The sequence below is a fragment of the Polistes dominula genome, unplaced genomic scaffold (assembly GCF_049000335.1).
Source record: "Polistes dominula isolate Pdom_NZ unplaced genomic scaffold, Pdom_raw_medaka contig_68, whole genome shotgun sequence".
NCBI lineage: Eukaryota > Metazoa > Arthropoda > Insecta > Hymenoptera > Vespidae > Polistes > Polistes dominula.
In genome coordinates, this window is record NW_028301034.1 from 61,822 (window position 1) to 79,023 (window position 17,202).

General features: G+C 39.0%; 2 protein-coding genes across 6 annotated transcripts; both read left to right on the forward strand.

The window, feature by feature from the left end:
• Nucleotides 1-1,325: 1,325 nt before the first annotated feature.
• LOC149031840 (uncharacterized) lies at nucleotides 1,326-15,172 on the forward strand. 5 transcript variants are annotated; one of them, XR_016177295.1, is made up of 4 exons: nucleotides 1,326-1,457; nucleotides 8,343-12,652; nucleotides 12,977-14,278; nucleotides 14,603-15,172. XR_016177295.1 is itself a non-coding variant. In XM_089174557.1 (2 exons), exons 1-2 carry the CDS (start codon nucleotides 4,162-4,164, stop codon nucleotides 7,794-7,796), a joined length of 3,534 nt encoding a protein of 1,177 aa, XP_089030683.1. In that variant the 3' UTR covers nucleotides 7,797-11,919. The 5 variants fall into 5 exon arrangements, 1 of the variants encoding a protein (XP_089030683.1); XR_016177294.1 differs by lacking the exons at nucleotides 1,326-1,457; nucleotides 12,977-14,278; nucleotides 14,603-15,172 and adding exons at nucleotides 4,162-4,333; nucleotides 4,435-8,288 and having other exon boundaries at nucleotides 8,343-11,919; XR_016177293.1 differs by lacking the exons at nucleotides 1,326-1,457; nucleotides 12,977-14,278; nucleotides 14,603-15,172 and adding exons at nucleotides 4,162-4,333; nucleotides 4,435-8,267 and having other exon boundaries at nucleotides 8,343-11,919.
• On the forward strand, nucleotides 1,455-4,056 carry LOC149031841 (uncharacterized). The gene is made up of 2 exons (XM_089174558.1): nucleotides 1,455-2,793; nucleotides 3,178-4,056. The coding sequence occupies exon 2, from the start codon at nucleotides 3,184-3,186 to the stop codon at nucleotides 4,054-4,056; it is 873 nt and encodes a 290-aa protein (XP_089030684.1). The 5' UTR covers nucleotides 1,455-2,793; nucleotides 3,178-3,183.
• Nucleotides 15,173-17,202: the final 2,030 nt, after the last annotated feature.

A 17,202-nucleotide genomic window follows, 5' to 3' on the forward strand; every position in this document is an offset into this window, starting at 1 on the left:
CGATGCTACGACACAAAGTGTACCGTTTCATATTTGGTTTCCTACACTTTATGCGAGATCGATTCTACGACATAGAGTGTATAAAACACTTTAACATTATTCCATCATGCCGCAGTGCTGTCAGATCGTGGGTAAATCTTACTCTCTCACTGTGCCACTGGGATTGCACACAATGAAAGTTTTCCATGTCCGTGTGTTTGAGATGTCGAGGAAAGCCGAGTGTAACCGAAGTTGGCGATTGGTCACGAAGTGGCACACTATGAAAGTGACTCGTGTTCATGTGTTCGGACGACACGAGTCGCTTTCATAGTGTGCCACTCCGGCGTGCCCGCCAACTTCGGTTACACTCGGCTTTCCTCGACATCCCAAACACACGGACATGGAAAACTTTCATTGTGTGCAATCCCAATGACACAGGGAGAGAGTAAGATTATTATTTATATATAGATATATATAGATATATATATATATATATATAGATATAGTAGAGCGTGCAGTTAGGCAGCCAGTGTAGCCGTAGCACTTTAACTCGATATTCCAGCTAATATGTAGGTGGGGAGTGTTGAATATCAAAGAGTAAACACAGATAAGTAGGCAGGCTACAAAAGACTATAGAAATAAAGAAAGACGGTGTTGGGACTGATCTTTGTAAGTGAAGAAGTTGTGTGTGTAAGTCGGTGTGAGCTAGAAGGTTTTCGAGCGATATCACTGATTTGTTTATAGGACCGAGCTGGACTTTGGGTAAATTCGATAACGATTCGAAAATGTTGTGTCCCTCGGGACTGCAATGTGAGGGAGAAACCTCTTAAGGAGTGGACGGTCACGCGAGAGGAGCGTTTTTTTTTCGGAAGAGTGTAGAGAGAACCCAGCGACGATAGCGAGCGATTCCATACGAACATGATTAGCGAGTGAATAGTAAAAGAATAGCGTGTGAGTAGTGACTGCGTGAAGTTTGACTGCAGTGAGTGTGAGAAGTTGCGAAGCGTAATTATATTGTAACTGTAATAAACAATAACTTGTGAAAATAAAGAATATTTTTTATATCTCAAGTACTGAGGCGGCAACTCGGTGATATTAGATATCCTTAGCCGGATACAGAACGATAATTTTTTCCCTACAAATATAAGTATGAAATACGCGTTAACGCAACTGTCCATGTAGTAGTTGTATACATACATTTTATCCAATACTTTGATACTATGAAATATGTATATAGATATAGTAAAGCTTGTAGCCAGGCAGCTAAAGAAGCCACAGTATTTTGCCTCGATCTCCTAGCTAACATATAATATGATTTTCACGAACGGTCGCTGTTACTCGTAGCTGTTTGCCTTCCTACCATCGTTACATACAGAGACCAAAAAAAGATATTCTAGTACCAAGTATCATTTACACATTTTGCTTCATCGTCTTCCTCGTCGTCGTCGTCGTCCGTATTATTTGCATCTTTGATACTGGTACTACTATTATTTTTATTATCAATTATAAGATCTAGTGGCTACGACTTTGTACATTTATTTCGTACAAATAATTCTACGTTTAGTGTTTGGAGAGACATATTTAATGTCGAAAGTGATTCTACGACAAAAAGTGTATAAAACACTTTAACATTATTCCATCCTGCCGTGGCTGCATACACTTTACGCCAGATCGATGCTACGACACAAAGTGTACCGTTTCATATTTGGTTTCCTACACTTTATGCGAGATCGATTCTACGACATAGAGTGTATAAAACACTTTAACATTATTCCATCATGCCGCAGTGCTGTCAGATCGTGGGTAAATCTTACTCTCTCACTGTGCCACTGGGATTGCACACAATGAAAGTTTTCCATGTCCGTGTGTTTGAGATGTCGAGGAAAGCCGAGTGTAACCGAAGTTGGCGATTGGTCACGAAGTGGCACACTATGAAAGTGACTCGTGTTCATGTGTTCGGACGACACGAGTCGCTTTCATAGTGTGCCACTCCGGCGTGCCCGCCAACTTCGGTTACACTCGGCTTTCCTCGACATCCCAAACACACGGACATGGAAAACTTTCATTGTGTGCAATCCCAATGACACAGGGAGAGAGTAAGATTATTATTTATATATAGATATATATATATATATATATATATATATAAAATTCTCGTGTCACAGTTTTCGTTGCCATACTCCTCCGAAACGGCTTGACCGATTTTGATGAAATTTTTTGTGCTTATCCGGTATCTATGAGAATCGGCCAGCATCTATTTTTCATTCCCTTAAATGTTAGGGGTAGTCTACCCCTGAATTTTTTTTCTTTTTTAGACAAAATTTTTAATTTCTATTTTTTTATGATACAACATACAAAAATACATACAATCCTCAATTTTCACCCTTCTGCGGTCAACTCTTATTTTTTAATAGCCATTTTAGTAATTTATTCATTTTTCCTCTCCGGTCGAAAACTGATCAATCGTCATTTAATTAGTTATCCCCGCCAGATGTCTACAGGTGTCACTTCTGACCCAGTAAACAGCACGGAATAGGGATGAGAACGAAGCCGGTCTCCTTTCTTTCTCACTCCCTACACAGTTGTCGGCTATTATTATTGTTTATGCATCAAGTGTAGTAGTAACGTTGACAATTATTATTTTGCTATCTCAGTGTAACTCTCATATTAACTTTTAATCATTCCTATTTTATCAATAATAATTAAATTATCAATTTTGAGTGTATTTTGCACGATTAGTTAATCAAGTGATTTTATAACCTCAAAAGTACTCAACACCTGACACGAGCTTCCAATAACAACGGATTTTGTGTTGTAAGTATACTTTTTTTTATTTATATCGAAAATGTTGTTGATCTTATAAAAATGCAATTTTAATTTAATTTTATATATTAGATGTAATTGAACAATTAAGATTTTCATAGTTTCCAAAAAATCAATCATTATGAATCTTTATTTTGAAATGTCAATGGAAATATTGGTTGTATGAAAAAATTATAAGAGACAATGTTTTCATAAAATTTAATTTTTTACTTTTGTTTGAAAAATTTTTCCATAAAACTTATATTTTTGTTATAATTTCATAAATTAAAACTAATCATTTCAAAACTGCGGCAAAAATCCTGGCCCTAATTATACTTTTAACATTTTTCATCATTAAATAATTTCATTAATTCTATTTATGTATGTTTTGTACAGTGAGCAATGCCAAGAAAACGCAAAGGGGCTGATTTGAGCCGCAGTACAAGTAAAGCTCGAAAGTTGCGAAATAGCAGATCCGAAAGAACAGAAGAACAAATCCAGCAACAAAATACTGATGCACGTGTCAGAATGGCGCAATTGCATCAAGAAGAGCCAGAAGATACACGAGCTGAACGCAATGAAGTCAGAAGATTAGAACAACGACAATCACGCCGTTTCACAGTCAATAGACGAAGAACAAATGACCAACAACGACAACAGGTACATCGAGCATTTATATCTGATTCATTCCTGCGTCTAGCATTCCAGTATGAGCCCGATATTGAATATTATGCTCATTCAAAAGTGGTAATTGGTGCTATGGACAAGGAATGTCCGCATTGTCATGCTCTGAAATTCAAAAATGAGCCAGCTGGGATGTGTTGCGCGTCAGGAAAAGTGCAACTACCTGAAATTGAAACACCACCTGAACCATTGAACGGCTTACTTATCGGCACGGATCCAGATTCTAACGTGTTCCTGAAGTCAATTCAAAGATTCAATTCATGCTTTCAAATGACATCGTTCGGAGCAACAGAAATAGTTCGAAATACTAATGCAAATGGTCAACAATTCAATTCTACATTCAAAATCAGAGGCCAAGTTTATCATAAAATGGGCTCACTGCTGCCAATGCTAAACGAACCACATAAATTCTTACAAATCTACTTTATGGGCGGCGAGGATTCCGGAAGCGCACTTGCCAATCGCGTGAATGCACGTTGTGATTATAATAACCTTGATTCACTTTATGCCAGGCGCATCGTCAGCGAGCTAGATGCTCTTTCGAACGAGCACAACGAGTTGTTGAAAATATTCAAATCACATATGCACTAATTACAAAGCGATAATCACGCTATCGTCATTAATCCTGATAAAACACCAGCTGGAGAGCATATTCGTAGATTCAATGCACCCGTTGTTGATGATGTTGCTGGAATCATGGTTGGCGATTGTACAGCTGCACGAGAAATTGTGATTCGTAGAAGAAATAATAATCTTCAGTTCATTGCTGACACACATCGTTCATATGACGCTCTCCAATATCCGCTAATATTCTGGAAGGGACAAGACGGATATTGCATAAACATAAAACAACGAGATCCCGTATCAGGTACTTCATTGATTATTAATTTGATCATTAATCATTTAACAAAACAATTAAATTATTGAACGTAATAAATTTAAATTAATTTTTATGAACAAATATTACAGGAGCTGAAACAAACAAGAACGTTAGCTCAAAGGATTATTATGCGTACCGATTAATGATTAGACGTGGCCTGGACAACGTCATTTTACGATGTCGTGAGCTTTGTCAACAATTCATGGTCGACATGTACGCGAAGATTGAGAGCGAACGACTACGATACTTACGATATAATCAACAAAAGCTGCGCGCGGAAGAGTACATTCATTTGCGAGACGCTATCAACAACAACGCCGACGTCGCCGAAATTGGTAACCATGTCATTTTACCATCATCGTACGTAGGCAGTCCACGTCATATGCAAGAATATATACAGGATGCTCTGACTTTCGTGCGCGAATATGGACGACCATGTTTATTTATCACGTTCACATGTAATCCAAAATGGCCAGAGATTACATCTTTGCTACTGCCTGGCCAAAATGCAATACATCGCCATGACATTACAGCACGTGTGTTCAGACAAAAGTTGAAGTCTTTAATAAGTTTCATTACTAAATCACATGTATTTGGTCCCACACGTTGCTGGATGTATTCGGTTGAGTGGCAAAAGCGAGGATTACCTCATGCACAGATTTTGGTTTGGTTCATCGACAAAATCCGTCCTGAAGAAATCGATAGTATCATTTCTGCGGAAATTCCAGATCCATCCACTGACCAACTGCTGTTTGATATTGTTACAACAAACATGATTCATGGTCCATGTGGTACTCTTAATAGTTCATCGCCTTGCATGGCTGATGGAAAATGTACTAAAAATTTCCCTAAAGATTTTACCAATGATACGGTCACAAATGTCGACGGATACCCAATATATCGTCGAAGAAATCCTGAAAATGGCGGACAATCATTTATTAAAAATATCATCAACACAGACATTGATATTGACAATCGTTGGGTGGTGCCATATTCGCCTTTGCTGAGCAAGACATATAATGCTCATATTAATGTTGAGTTCTGCAGTTCTGTGAAGAGCATCAAATACATTTGCAAGTATGTCCATAAAGGCGGTGATATGGCTGTGTTTAGAGTGGAAAATACTAATGTGAATGCTCCTCCAGTGAATAAAAACGATGAAATAACGCTCTACCAAATTGGTCGGTACATCAGCTCCAATGAAGCTGCTTGGCGTATCTTTGGTTTTCCAATTCATGAACGGGATCCAGCAGTTGTTCAGTTAGCCATCCATCTTGAAAACGGTCAGCGTGTATTTTTCACGAACGAGACAGCGATTGATCGTGCAATAAATCCACCTAAAACTACACTCACTGCATTTTTTGAATTGTATAATCGTGCGGATGATTTTGGTGCCTTTGCACGAACATTACTCTATTCACAAGTACCACGCTATTTCACATGGACTCAAACAAAAACATGGATGCCCCGCAAGCAAGGCTCACCAGTTGCTGCATGTCTCAATATATTTAAATCAAACGCCTTGGGGCGATTATTTACAGTCAATCCAAGACACACGGAGTGCTTTTATCTTCGACTGTTGTTGGTTAATGTTACTGGCTTATTATCATTTCAAGATATACGTAAAGTGAATAGGCAACAATATCCAACGTATAAAGATGCATGCCTTGCACTCGGCTTGCTGGAAGACGACAACCAGTGGGAATGCATGCTTGCTGAAGCTGCATTGAACTGTACAGCAATACAAATTCGTCTACTATTCGCTATAGTGTTGACTACATGTTTCCCAGCCCGAGCACAGATATTGTGGGAAAATCACAAAGATTCAATGACTGATGATATATTGCATCAACATCGTATACGGTACCACGATCTAACCATAACATTCAGCGACGAAATGTACAATGAAGCATTGATTGCTATTGAGGATCTTTACATTGTCATTGCCAACTTACCACTTTGTAATTTCGGTATGAATTCGCCAAATCGAACTGCATCTGATTTAATGAATACTGAAATGAATCGTGAACTGCAGTACAGTACTGTAGAAATGGCAGCGATTGTTGCCCGCAATGTCCCACTAATGAATGAGGAACAAAGAACCATTTATGATCGCATTATGCTCGCAGTTTCAGCTGGACAAGGTGGGTTCTTCTTTTTGGATGCACCGGGTGGAACTGGCAAAACATTCGTTATTTCGCTAATTCTTGCTGAAATACGATCAAATAATGGCATCGCATTGGCTGTTGCATCATCGGGCATTGCAGCAACTTTATTGGATGGAGGTAGAACAGCTCATTCAGTATTTAAGCTGCCACTAAATATTCAGAATAACCCTGACGCAGTATGCAACATTAAGAAACAATCGTCCATGGCCACTGTGCTGAAACGGTGTAAAATTATTATTTGGGATGAATGTACTATGGCACACAAACATTCACTTGAGGCGTTGAACAGGACATTGAAAGATATTAAAAACAGTGACAAACTATTTGGCGGAACTCTGTTGGTCCTTTCAGGTGATTTCAGACAAACACTTCCAGTCATTCCACGTTCAACATACGCTGATGAGATCAACGCTTGCTTAAAATCATCTCCATTGTGGCGTAATGTTGAAAAATTACAGCTAAAAATAAATATGCGCGTTCAAATGCTTCAAGATCCATCCGCTGAAACATTTTCAAAACAACTCTTAGATATCGGTGATGGAAAAGTTGCTATAGATGAAACTGGATACGTAAAATTACCGACCGATTTCTGCACAATCGCTGATTCGCAAGATACTCTCATTGAACAAATATTTCCCGATGTACACACACAGTACATAAATCATGAGTGGCTTGCCGAAAGAGCGATTTTAGCGGCAAAAAATGTAGACGTTGACAATTTAAATCTGAAGATACAAATGTTGTTGCCAGGGAACTTGGTATCATATAAATCTATTGATACAGTTTGCGACAACAGCGAAGCAATAAATTTTCCCACAGAGTTTTTGAACTCACTGGATTTGCCAGGCATGCCACCGCATAATTTACAATTAAAGGTTGGATCTCCAATTATCTTGCTTCGTAATTTGAACCCGCCCCGGCTGTGCCACGGTACGCGATTAGTCATTCAAAAATTAATGAAAAACGTGATCGAAGCCAGGATTTTAAATGGCAAGTTCAGAGGTGAAAATATACTCATACCACGGATTCCTATTATACCTACAGATGTGCCAATTCAATTCAAACGTATTCAGTTTCCGATTAGATTGGCATTTGCAATGACTATCAACAAATCCCAAGGTCAAACGATGTCTGTTTGTGGATTAGATTTGAGAACACCATGTTTTTCACACGGACAATTATACGTGGCATGCTCTCGAGTGGGTAAACCATCCAGTTTGTTTGTGTTAGCTAAAGATGGACTAACAAAAAATATTGTTCACGCTATAGCATTAAGAGATTGATATTGTTTAATAGTGTTACTGTCGTATTTGTTTAATTAATGATATATAATTTTAAAGAATAAATTATAATAACTTAAAAATAATGTTTGCCTTTTGTTATTTTTATATTCCCTCATCGTTCACAGCGCTTCATGCTTATTTCACGCATATACCACATTCTTACATACATACAATATACACATTCTAACATACATACATACTTACAATAAGTAATCTATTTTTTGTCTACACTAGAAATTACTAGGAAATTATTTATATGGCAAAACAACGTTTGCCGGGTCAGCTAGTATATATATATACAGATATAGTAGAGCGTGCAGTTAGGCAGCCAGTGTAGCCGTAGCACTTTAACTCAATATTCCAGCTAATATGTAGGTGGGGAGTGTTGAATATCAAAGAGTAAACACAGATAAGTAGGCAGGCTACAAAAGACTATAGAAATAAAGAAAGACGGTGTTGGGACTGCTCTTTGTAAGTGAAGAAGTTGTGTGTGTAAGTCGGTGTGAGCTAGAAGGTTTTCGAGCGATATCACTGATTTGTTTATAGGACCGAGCTGGACTTTGGGTAAATTCGATAACGATTCGAAAATGTTGTGTCCCTCGGGACTGCAAGGTGAGGGAGAAACCTCTTAAGGAGTGGACGGTCACGCGAGAGGAGCGTTTTTTTTCGGAAGAGTGTAGAGAGAACCCAGCGACGATAGCGAGCGATTCCATACGAACATGATTAGCGAGTGAATAGTAAAAGAATAGCGTGTGAGTAGTGACTGCGTGAAGTTTGACTGCAGTGAGTGTGAGAAGTTGCGAAGCGTAATTATATTGTAACTGTAATAAACAATAACTTGTGAAAATAAAGAATATTTTTTATATCTCAAGTAGTGAGGCGGCAACTCAATGAGATTAGATATCCTTAGCCGGATACAGAACGATAATTTTTTCCCTACAAATATAAGTATGAAATACGCGTTAACGCAACTGTCCATGTAGTAGTTGTATACATACATTTTATCCAATACTTTGATACTATGAAATATGTATATAGATATAGTAAAGCTTGTAGCCAGGCAGCTAAAGAAGCCACAGTATTTTGCCTCGATCTCCTAGCTAACATATAATATGATTTTCACGAACGGTCGCTGTTACTCGTAGCTGTTTGCCTTCCTACCATCGTTAGATACAGAGACCAAAAAAAGATATTCTAGTACCAAGTATCATTTACACATTTTGCTTCATCGTCTTCCTCGTCGTCGTCGTCGTCCGTATTATTTGCATTTTTGATACTGGTACGACTATTATTTTTATTACCAATTATAAGATCTAGTGGCTACGACTTTGTACATTTATTTCGTACAAATAATTCTACGTTTAGTGTTTGGAGAGACATATTTAATGTCGAAAGTGATTCTACGACAAAAAGTGTATAAAACACTTTAACATTATTCCATCCTGCCGTGGCTGCATACACTTTACGCCAGATCGATGCTACGACACAAAGTGTACCGTTTCATATTTGGTTTCCTACACTTTATGCGAGATCGATTCTACGACATAGAGTGTATAAAACACTTTAACATTATTCCATCATGCCGCAGTGCTGTCAGATCGTGGGTAAATCTTACTCTCTCACTGTGCCACTGGGATTGCACACAATGAAAGTTTTCCATGTCCGTGTGTTTGAGATGTCGAGGAAAGCCGAGTGTAACCGAAGTTGGCGATTGGTCACGAAGTGGCACACTATGAAAGTGACTCGTGTTCATGTGTTCGGACGACACGAGTCGCTTTCATAGTGTGCCACTCCGGCGTGCCCGCCAACTTCGGTTACACTCGGCTTTCCTCGACATCCCAAACACACGGACATGGAAAACTTTCATTGTGTGCAATCCCAATGACACAGGGAGAGAGTAAGATTATTATTTATATATATATATATAGATATAGTAGAGCGTGCAGTTAGGCAGCCAGTGTAGCCGTAGCACTTTAACTCGATATTCCAGCTAATATGTAGGTGGGGAGTGTTGAATATCAAAGAGTAAACACAGATAAGTAGGCAGGCTACAAAAGACTATAGAAATAAAGAAAGACGGTGTTGGGACTGCTCTTTGGAAGTGAAGAAGTTGTGTGTGTAAGTCGGTGTAAGCTAGAAGGTTTTCGAGCGATATCACTGATTTGTTTATAGGACCGAGCTTGACTTTGGGTAAATTCGATAACGATTCGAAAATGTTGTGTCCCTCGTGACTGCAAGGTGAGGGAGAAACCTCTTAAGGAGTGGACGGTCACGCGAGAGGAGCGTTTTTTTTCGGAAGAGTGTAGAGAGAACCCAGCGACGGTAGCGAGCGATTCCATACGAACATGATTAGCGAGTGGATAGTAAAAGAATAGCGTGTGAGTAGTGACTGCGTGAAGTTTGACTGCAGTGAGTGTGAGAAGTTGCGAAGCGTAATTATATTGTAACTGTAATAAACAATAACTTGTGAAAATAAAGAATATTTTTTATATCTCAAGTAGTGAGGCGGCAACTCAATGAGATTAGATATCCTTAGCCGGATACAGAACGATAATTTTTTCCCTACAAATATAAGTATGAAATACGCGTTAACGCAACTGTCCATGTAGTAGTTGTATACATACATTTTATCCAATACTTTGATACTATGAAATATGTATATAGATATAGTAAAGCTTGTAGCCAGGCAGCTAAAGAAGCCACAGTATTTTGCCTCGATCTCCTAGCTAACATATAATATGATTTTCACGAACGGTCGCTGTTACTCGTAGCTGTTTGCCTTCCTACCATCGTTAGATACAGAGACCAAAAAAAGATATTCTAGTACCAAGTATCATTTACACATTTTGCTTCATCGTCTTCCTCGTCGTCGTCGTCGTCCGTATTATTTGCATTTTTGATACTGGTACGACTATTATTTTTATTACCAATTATAAGATCTAGTGGCTACGACTTTGTACATTTATTTCGTACAAATAATTCTACGTTTAGTGTTTGGAGAGACATATTTAATGTCGAAAGTGATTCTACGACAAAAAGTGTATAAAACACTTTAACATTATTCCATCCTGCCGTGGCTGCATACACTTTACGCCAGATCGATGCTACGACACAAAGTGTACCGTTTCATATTTGGTTTCCTACACTTTATGCGAGATCGATTCTACGACATAGAGTGTATAAAACACTTTAACATTATTCCATCATGCCGCAGTGCTGTCAGATCGTGGGTAAATCTTACTCTCTCACTGTGCCACTGGGATTGCACACAATGAAAGTTTTCCATGTCCGTGTGTTTGAGATGTCGAGGAAAGCCGAGTGTAACCGAAGTTGGCGATTGGTCACGAAGTGGCACACTATGAAAGTGACTCGTGTTCATGTGTTCGGACGACACGAGTCGCTTTCATAGTGTGCCACTCCGGCGTGCCCGCCAACTTCGGTTACACTCGGCTTTCCTCGACATCCCAAACACACGGACATGGAAAACTTTCATTGTGTGCAATCCCAATGACACAGGGAGAGAGTAAGATTATTATTTATATATATATATATAGATATAGTAGAGCGTGCAGTTAGGCAGCCAGTGTAGCCGTAGCACTTTAACTCGATATTCCAGCTAATATGTAGGTGGGGAGTGTTGAATATCAAAGAGTAAACACAGATAAGTAGGCAGGCTACAAAAGACTATAGAAATAAAGAAAGACGGTGTTGGGACTGCTCTTTGGAAGTGAAGAAGTTGTGTGTGTAAGTCGGTGTAAGCTAGAAGGTTTTCGAGCGATATCACTGATTTGTTTATAGGACCGAGCTTGACTTTGGGTAAATTCGATAACGATTCGAAAATGTTGTGTCCCTCGTGACTGCAAGGTGAGGGAGAAACCTCTTAAGGAGTGGACGGTCACGCGAGAGGAGCGTTTTTTTTCGGAAGAGTGTAGAGAGAACCCAGCGACGGTAGCGAGCGATTCCATACGAACATGATTAGCGAGTGGATAGTAAAAGAATAGCGTGTGAGTAGTGACTGCGTGAAGTTTGACTGCAGTGAGTGTGAGAAGTTGCGAAGCGTAATTATATTGTAACTGTAATAAACAATAACTTGTGAAAATAAAGAATATTTTTTATATCTCAAGTAGTGAGGCGGCAACTCAATGAGATTAGATATCCTTAGCCGGATACAGAACGATAATTTTTTCCCTACAAATATAAGTATGAAATACGCGTTAACGCAACTGTCCATGTAGTAGTTGTATACATACATTTTATCCAATACTTTGATACTATGAAATATGTATATAGATATAGTAAAGCTTGTAGCCAGGCAACTAAAGAAGCCACAGTATTTTGCCTCGATCTCCTAGCTAACATATAATATGATTTTCACGAACGGTCGCTGTTACTCGTAGCTGTTTGCCTTCCTACCATCGTTACATACAGAGACCAAAAAAAGATATTCTAGTACCAAGTATCATTTACACATTTTGCTTCATCGTCTTCCTCGTCGTCGTCGTCGTCCGTATTATTTGCATCTTTGATACTGGTACTACTATTATTTTTATTATCAATTATAAGATCTAGTGGCTACGACTTTGTACATTTATTTCGTACAAATAATTCTACGTTTAGTGTTTGGAGAGACATATTTAATGTCGAAAGTGATTCTACGACAAAAAGTGTATAAAACACTTTAACATTATTCCATCCTGCCGTGGCTGCATACACTTTACGCCAGATCGATGCTACGACACAAAGTGTACCGTTTTATATTTGGTTTCCTACACTTTATGCGAGATCGATTCTACGACATAGAGTGTATAAAACACTTTAACATTATTCCATCATGCCGCAGTGCTGTCAGATCGTGGGTAAATCTTACTCTCTCACTGTGCCACTGGGATTGCACACAATGAAAGTTTTCCATGTCCGTGTGTTTGAGATGTCGAGGAAAGCCGAGTGTAACCGAAGTTGGCGATTGGTCACGAAGTGGCACACTATGAAAGTGACTCGTGTTCATGTGTTCGGACGACACGAGTCGCTTTCATAGTGTGCCACTCCGGCGTGCCCGCCAACTTCGGTTACACTCGGCTTTCCTCGACATCCCAAACACACGGACATGGAAAACTTTCATTGTGTGCAATCCCAATGACACAGGGAGAGAGTAAGATTATTATTTATATATATATATATAGATATAGTAGAGCGTGCAGTTAGGCAGCCAGTGTAGCCGTAGCACTTTAACTCGATATTCCAGCTAATATGTAGGTGGGGAGTGTTGAATATCAAAGAGTAAACACAGATAAGTAGGCAGGCTACAAAAGACTATAGAAATAAAGAAAGACGGTGTTGGGACTGCTCTTTGGAAGTGAAGAAGTTGTGTGTGTAAGTCGGTGTAAGCTAGAAGGTTTTCGAGCGATATCACTGATTTGTTTATAGGACCGAGCTTGACTTTGGGTAAATTCGATAACGATTCGAAAATGTTGTGTCCCTCGTGACTGCAAGGTGAGGGAGAAACCTCTTAAGGAGTGGACGGTCACGCGAGAGGAGCGTTTTTTTTCGGAAGAGTGTAGAGAGAACCCAGCGACGGTAGCGAGCGATTCCATACGAACATGATTAGCGAGTGGATAGTAAAAGAATAGCGTGTGAGTAGTGACTGCGTGAAGTTTGACTGCAGTGAGTGTGAGAAGTTGCGAAGCGTAATTATATTGTAACTGTAATAAACAATAACTTGTGAAAATAAAGAATATTTTTTATATCTCAAGTAGTGAGGCGGCAACTCAATGAGATTAGATATCCTTAGCCGGATACAGAACGATAATTTTTTCCCTACAAATATAAGTATGAAATACGCGTTAACGCAACTGTCCATGTAGTAGTTGTATACATACATTTTATCCAATACTTTGATACTATGAAATATGTATATAGATATAGTAAAGCTTGTAGCCAGGCAACTAAAGAAGCCACAGTATTTTGCCTCGATCTCCTAGCTAACATATAATATGATTTTCACGAACGGTCGCTGTTACTCGTAGCTGTTTGCCTTCCTACCATCGTTACATACAGAGACCAAAAAAAGATATTCTAGTACCAAGTATCATTTACACATTTTGCTTCATCGTCTTCCTCGTCGTCGTCGTCGTCCGTATTATTTGCATCTTTGATACTGGTACTACTATTATTTTTATTATCAATTATAAGATCTAGTGGCTACGACTTTGTACATTTATTTCGTACAAATAATTCTACGTTTAGTGTTTGGAGAGACATATTTAATGTCGAAAGTGATTCTACGACAAAAAGTGTATAAAACACTTTAACATTATTCCATCCTGCCGTGGCTGCATACACTTTACGCCAGATCGATGCTACGACACAAAGTGTACCGTTTCATATTTGGTTTCCTACACTTTATGCGAGATCGATTCTACGACATAGAGTGTATAAAACACTTTAACATTATTCCATCATGCCGCAGTGCTGTCAGATCGTGGGTAAATCTTACTCTCTCACTGTGCCACTGGGATTGCACACAATGAAAGTTTTCCATGTCCGTGTGTTTGAGATGTCGAGGAAAGCCGAGTGTAACCGAAGTTGGCGATTGGTCACGAAGTGGCACACTATGAAAGTGACTCGTGTTCATGTGTTCGGACGACACGAGTCGCTTTCATAGTGTGCCACTCCGGCGTGCCCGCCAACTTCGGTTACACTCGGCTTTCCTCGACATCCCAAACACACGGACATGGAAAACTTTCATTGTGTGCAATCCCAATGACACAGGGAGAGAGTAAGATTATTATTTATATATATATATATAGATATAGTAGAGCGTGCAGTTAGGCAGCCAGTGTAGCCGTAGCACTTTAACTCGATATTCCAGCTAATATGTAGGTGGGGAGTGTTGAATATCAAAGAGTAAACACAGATAAGTAGGCAGGCTACAAAAGACTATAGAAATAAAGAAAGACGGTGTTGGGACTGCTCTTTGGAAGTGAAGAAGTTGTGTGTGTAAGTCGGTGTAAGCTAGAAGGTTTTCGAGCGATATCACTGATTTGTTTATAGGACCGAGCTGGACTTTGGGTAAATTCGATAACGATTCGAAAATGTTGTGTCCCTCGGGACTGCAAGGTGAGGGAGAAACCTCTTAAGGAGTGGACGGTCACGCGAGAGGAGCGTTTTTTTTTCGGAAGAGTGTAGAGAGAACCCAGCGACGGTAGCGAGCGATTCCATACGAACATGATTAGCGAGTGGATAGTATAAGAATAGCGTGTGAGTAGTGACTGCGTGAAGTTTGACTGCAGTGAGTGTGAGAAGTTGCGAAGCGTAATTATATTGTAACTGTAATAAACAATAACTTGTGAAAATAAAGAATATTTTTTATATCTCAAGTAGTGAGGCGGCAACTCAATGAGATTAGATATCCTTAGCCGGATACAGAACGATAATTTTTTCCCTACAAATATAAGTATGAAATACGCGTTAACGCAACTGTCCATGTAGTAGTTGTATACATACATTTTATCCAATACTTTGATACTATGAAATATGTATATAGATATAGTAAAGCTTGTAGCCAGGCAGCTAAAGAAGCCACAGTATTTTGCCTCGATCTCCTAGCTAACATATAATATGATTTTCACGAACGGTCGCTGTTACTCGTAGCTGTTTGCCTTCCTACCATCGTTAGATACAGAGACCAAAAAAAGATATTCTAGTACCAAGTATCATTTACACATTTTGCTTCATCGTCTTCCTCGTCGTCGTCGTCGTCCGTATTATTTGCATTTTTGATACTGGTACGACTATTATTTTTATTACCAATTATAAGATCTAGTGGCTACGACTTTGTACATTTATTTCGTACAAATAATTCTACGTTTAGTGTTTGGAGAGACATATTTAATGTCGAAAGTGATTCTACGACAAAAAGTGTATAAAACACTTTAACATTATTCCATCCTGCCGTGGCTGCATACACTTTACGCCAGATCGATGCTACGACACAAAGTGTACCGTTTCATATTTGGTTTCCTACACTTTATGCGAGATCGATTCTACGACATAGAGTGTATAAAACACTTTAACATTATTCCATCATGCCGCAGTGCTGTCAGATAGTGGGTAAATCTTACTCTCTCACTGTGCCACTGGGATTGCACACAATGAAAGTTTTCCATGTCCGTGTGTTTGAGATGTCGAGGAAAGCCGAGTGTAACCGAAGTTGGCGATTGGTCACGAAGTGGCACACTATGAAAGTGACTCGTGTTCATGTGTTCGGACGACACGAGTCGCTTTCATAGTGTGCTACTCCGGCGTGCCCGCCAACTTCGGTTACACTCGGCTTTTCTCGACATCCCAAACACACGGACATGGAAAACTTTCATTGTGTGCAATCCCAATGACACAGGGAGAGAGTAAGATTATTATTTACATATATAGATATAGTAGAGCGTGCAGTTAGGCAGCCAGTGTAGCCGTAGCACTTTAACTCGATATTCCAGCTAATATGTAGGTGGGGAGTTTTGAATATTGTTAAGGTATGGCTGATAAATAAGACAACGCAGAGTTAATATTAAAAGTAAGATTTATTATAAAAACGGTGAAAAGCAAGAACTGTTGAACAAGCCGAGAGCTAGGCCGAATACAGAATAACGGCAGGGTGCAACAGCACCCTGTACTAAGGGACTGCGCGGCCCATAGGCGAAGTAGGGGTAAAGAGTAGGGGTGACGGAGTGAGAAGACGTAACGTCTCTTATATACGCTATTCTTAACACTCCCTCCCGGTATGTCTAGATACTCCACAAACTTTTGTTAATAAACTCTTTAAATGGTTTAAACCATACAATATATTCAACAACATCTTTAAGTGATTAAAATCGTAAATAGATTAAACAAAATCTATGAACAAATAACTTTTCATACTTATTTATACTGAACTTATTCAAAATAAAATTTATCTAACTTGACAAATCTTTGGCACGGAATGTCAGTTAACTCTCAGTTACACAGCTTGGCCCTGCGAAGAAGAAGATTTATTCCCTGGATGGGAAGAAGATAACAATTTAATTATTCATAATCAAATCTGTAAGATATTTATGTGTTTCAAAGGTTAATGTCTTTGTGAAAATGTCAGCAATCTGTTTATTCGAAGGAACCCAGTTTAACTTGACCAACTTTAAATTAACGCATTCCCTAACGTAGTGTTCTTTCCTTTCGATCATGTGCCTTAATTTATTATTGCCAACAGATTTTGCACACGCTATTGCTGACTTACTGTCACTGAACACATTTATTGGATACCATTTTCCTTTTATTATCAACTCAATTGACTGACTGATTGACAGCAAAGCTTGGCATGTTTCACTTAATGCGACATATTCAGCCTGACAAGTGGAGAGAGCAACCCTTGGCTGTTTAT

What these genes read in the sequence shown, in the direction of transcription:
- LOC149031840 (XM_089174557.1), top strand. Translation starts at nt 4,162, where the DNA reads ATGGTTGGCGATTGTACAGCTGCACGAGAAATTGTGATTCGTAGAAGA. An exon ending in ACAACGAGATCCCGTATCAG is followed by an intron (nt 4,334 to 4,434) that starts GTACTTCATTGA and finishes CAAATATTACAG; the next exon opens with GAGCTGAAACAAACAAGAAC.
- LOC149031841 (XM_089174558.1), top strand. Translation starts at nt 3,184, where the DNA reads ATGCCAAGAAAACGCAAAGGGGCTGATTTGAGCCGCAGTACAAGTAAA.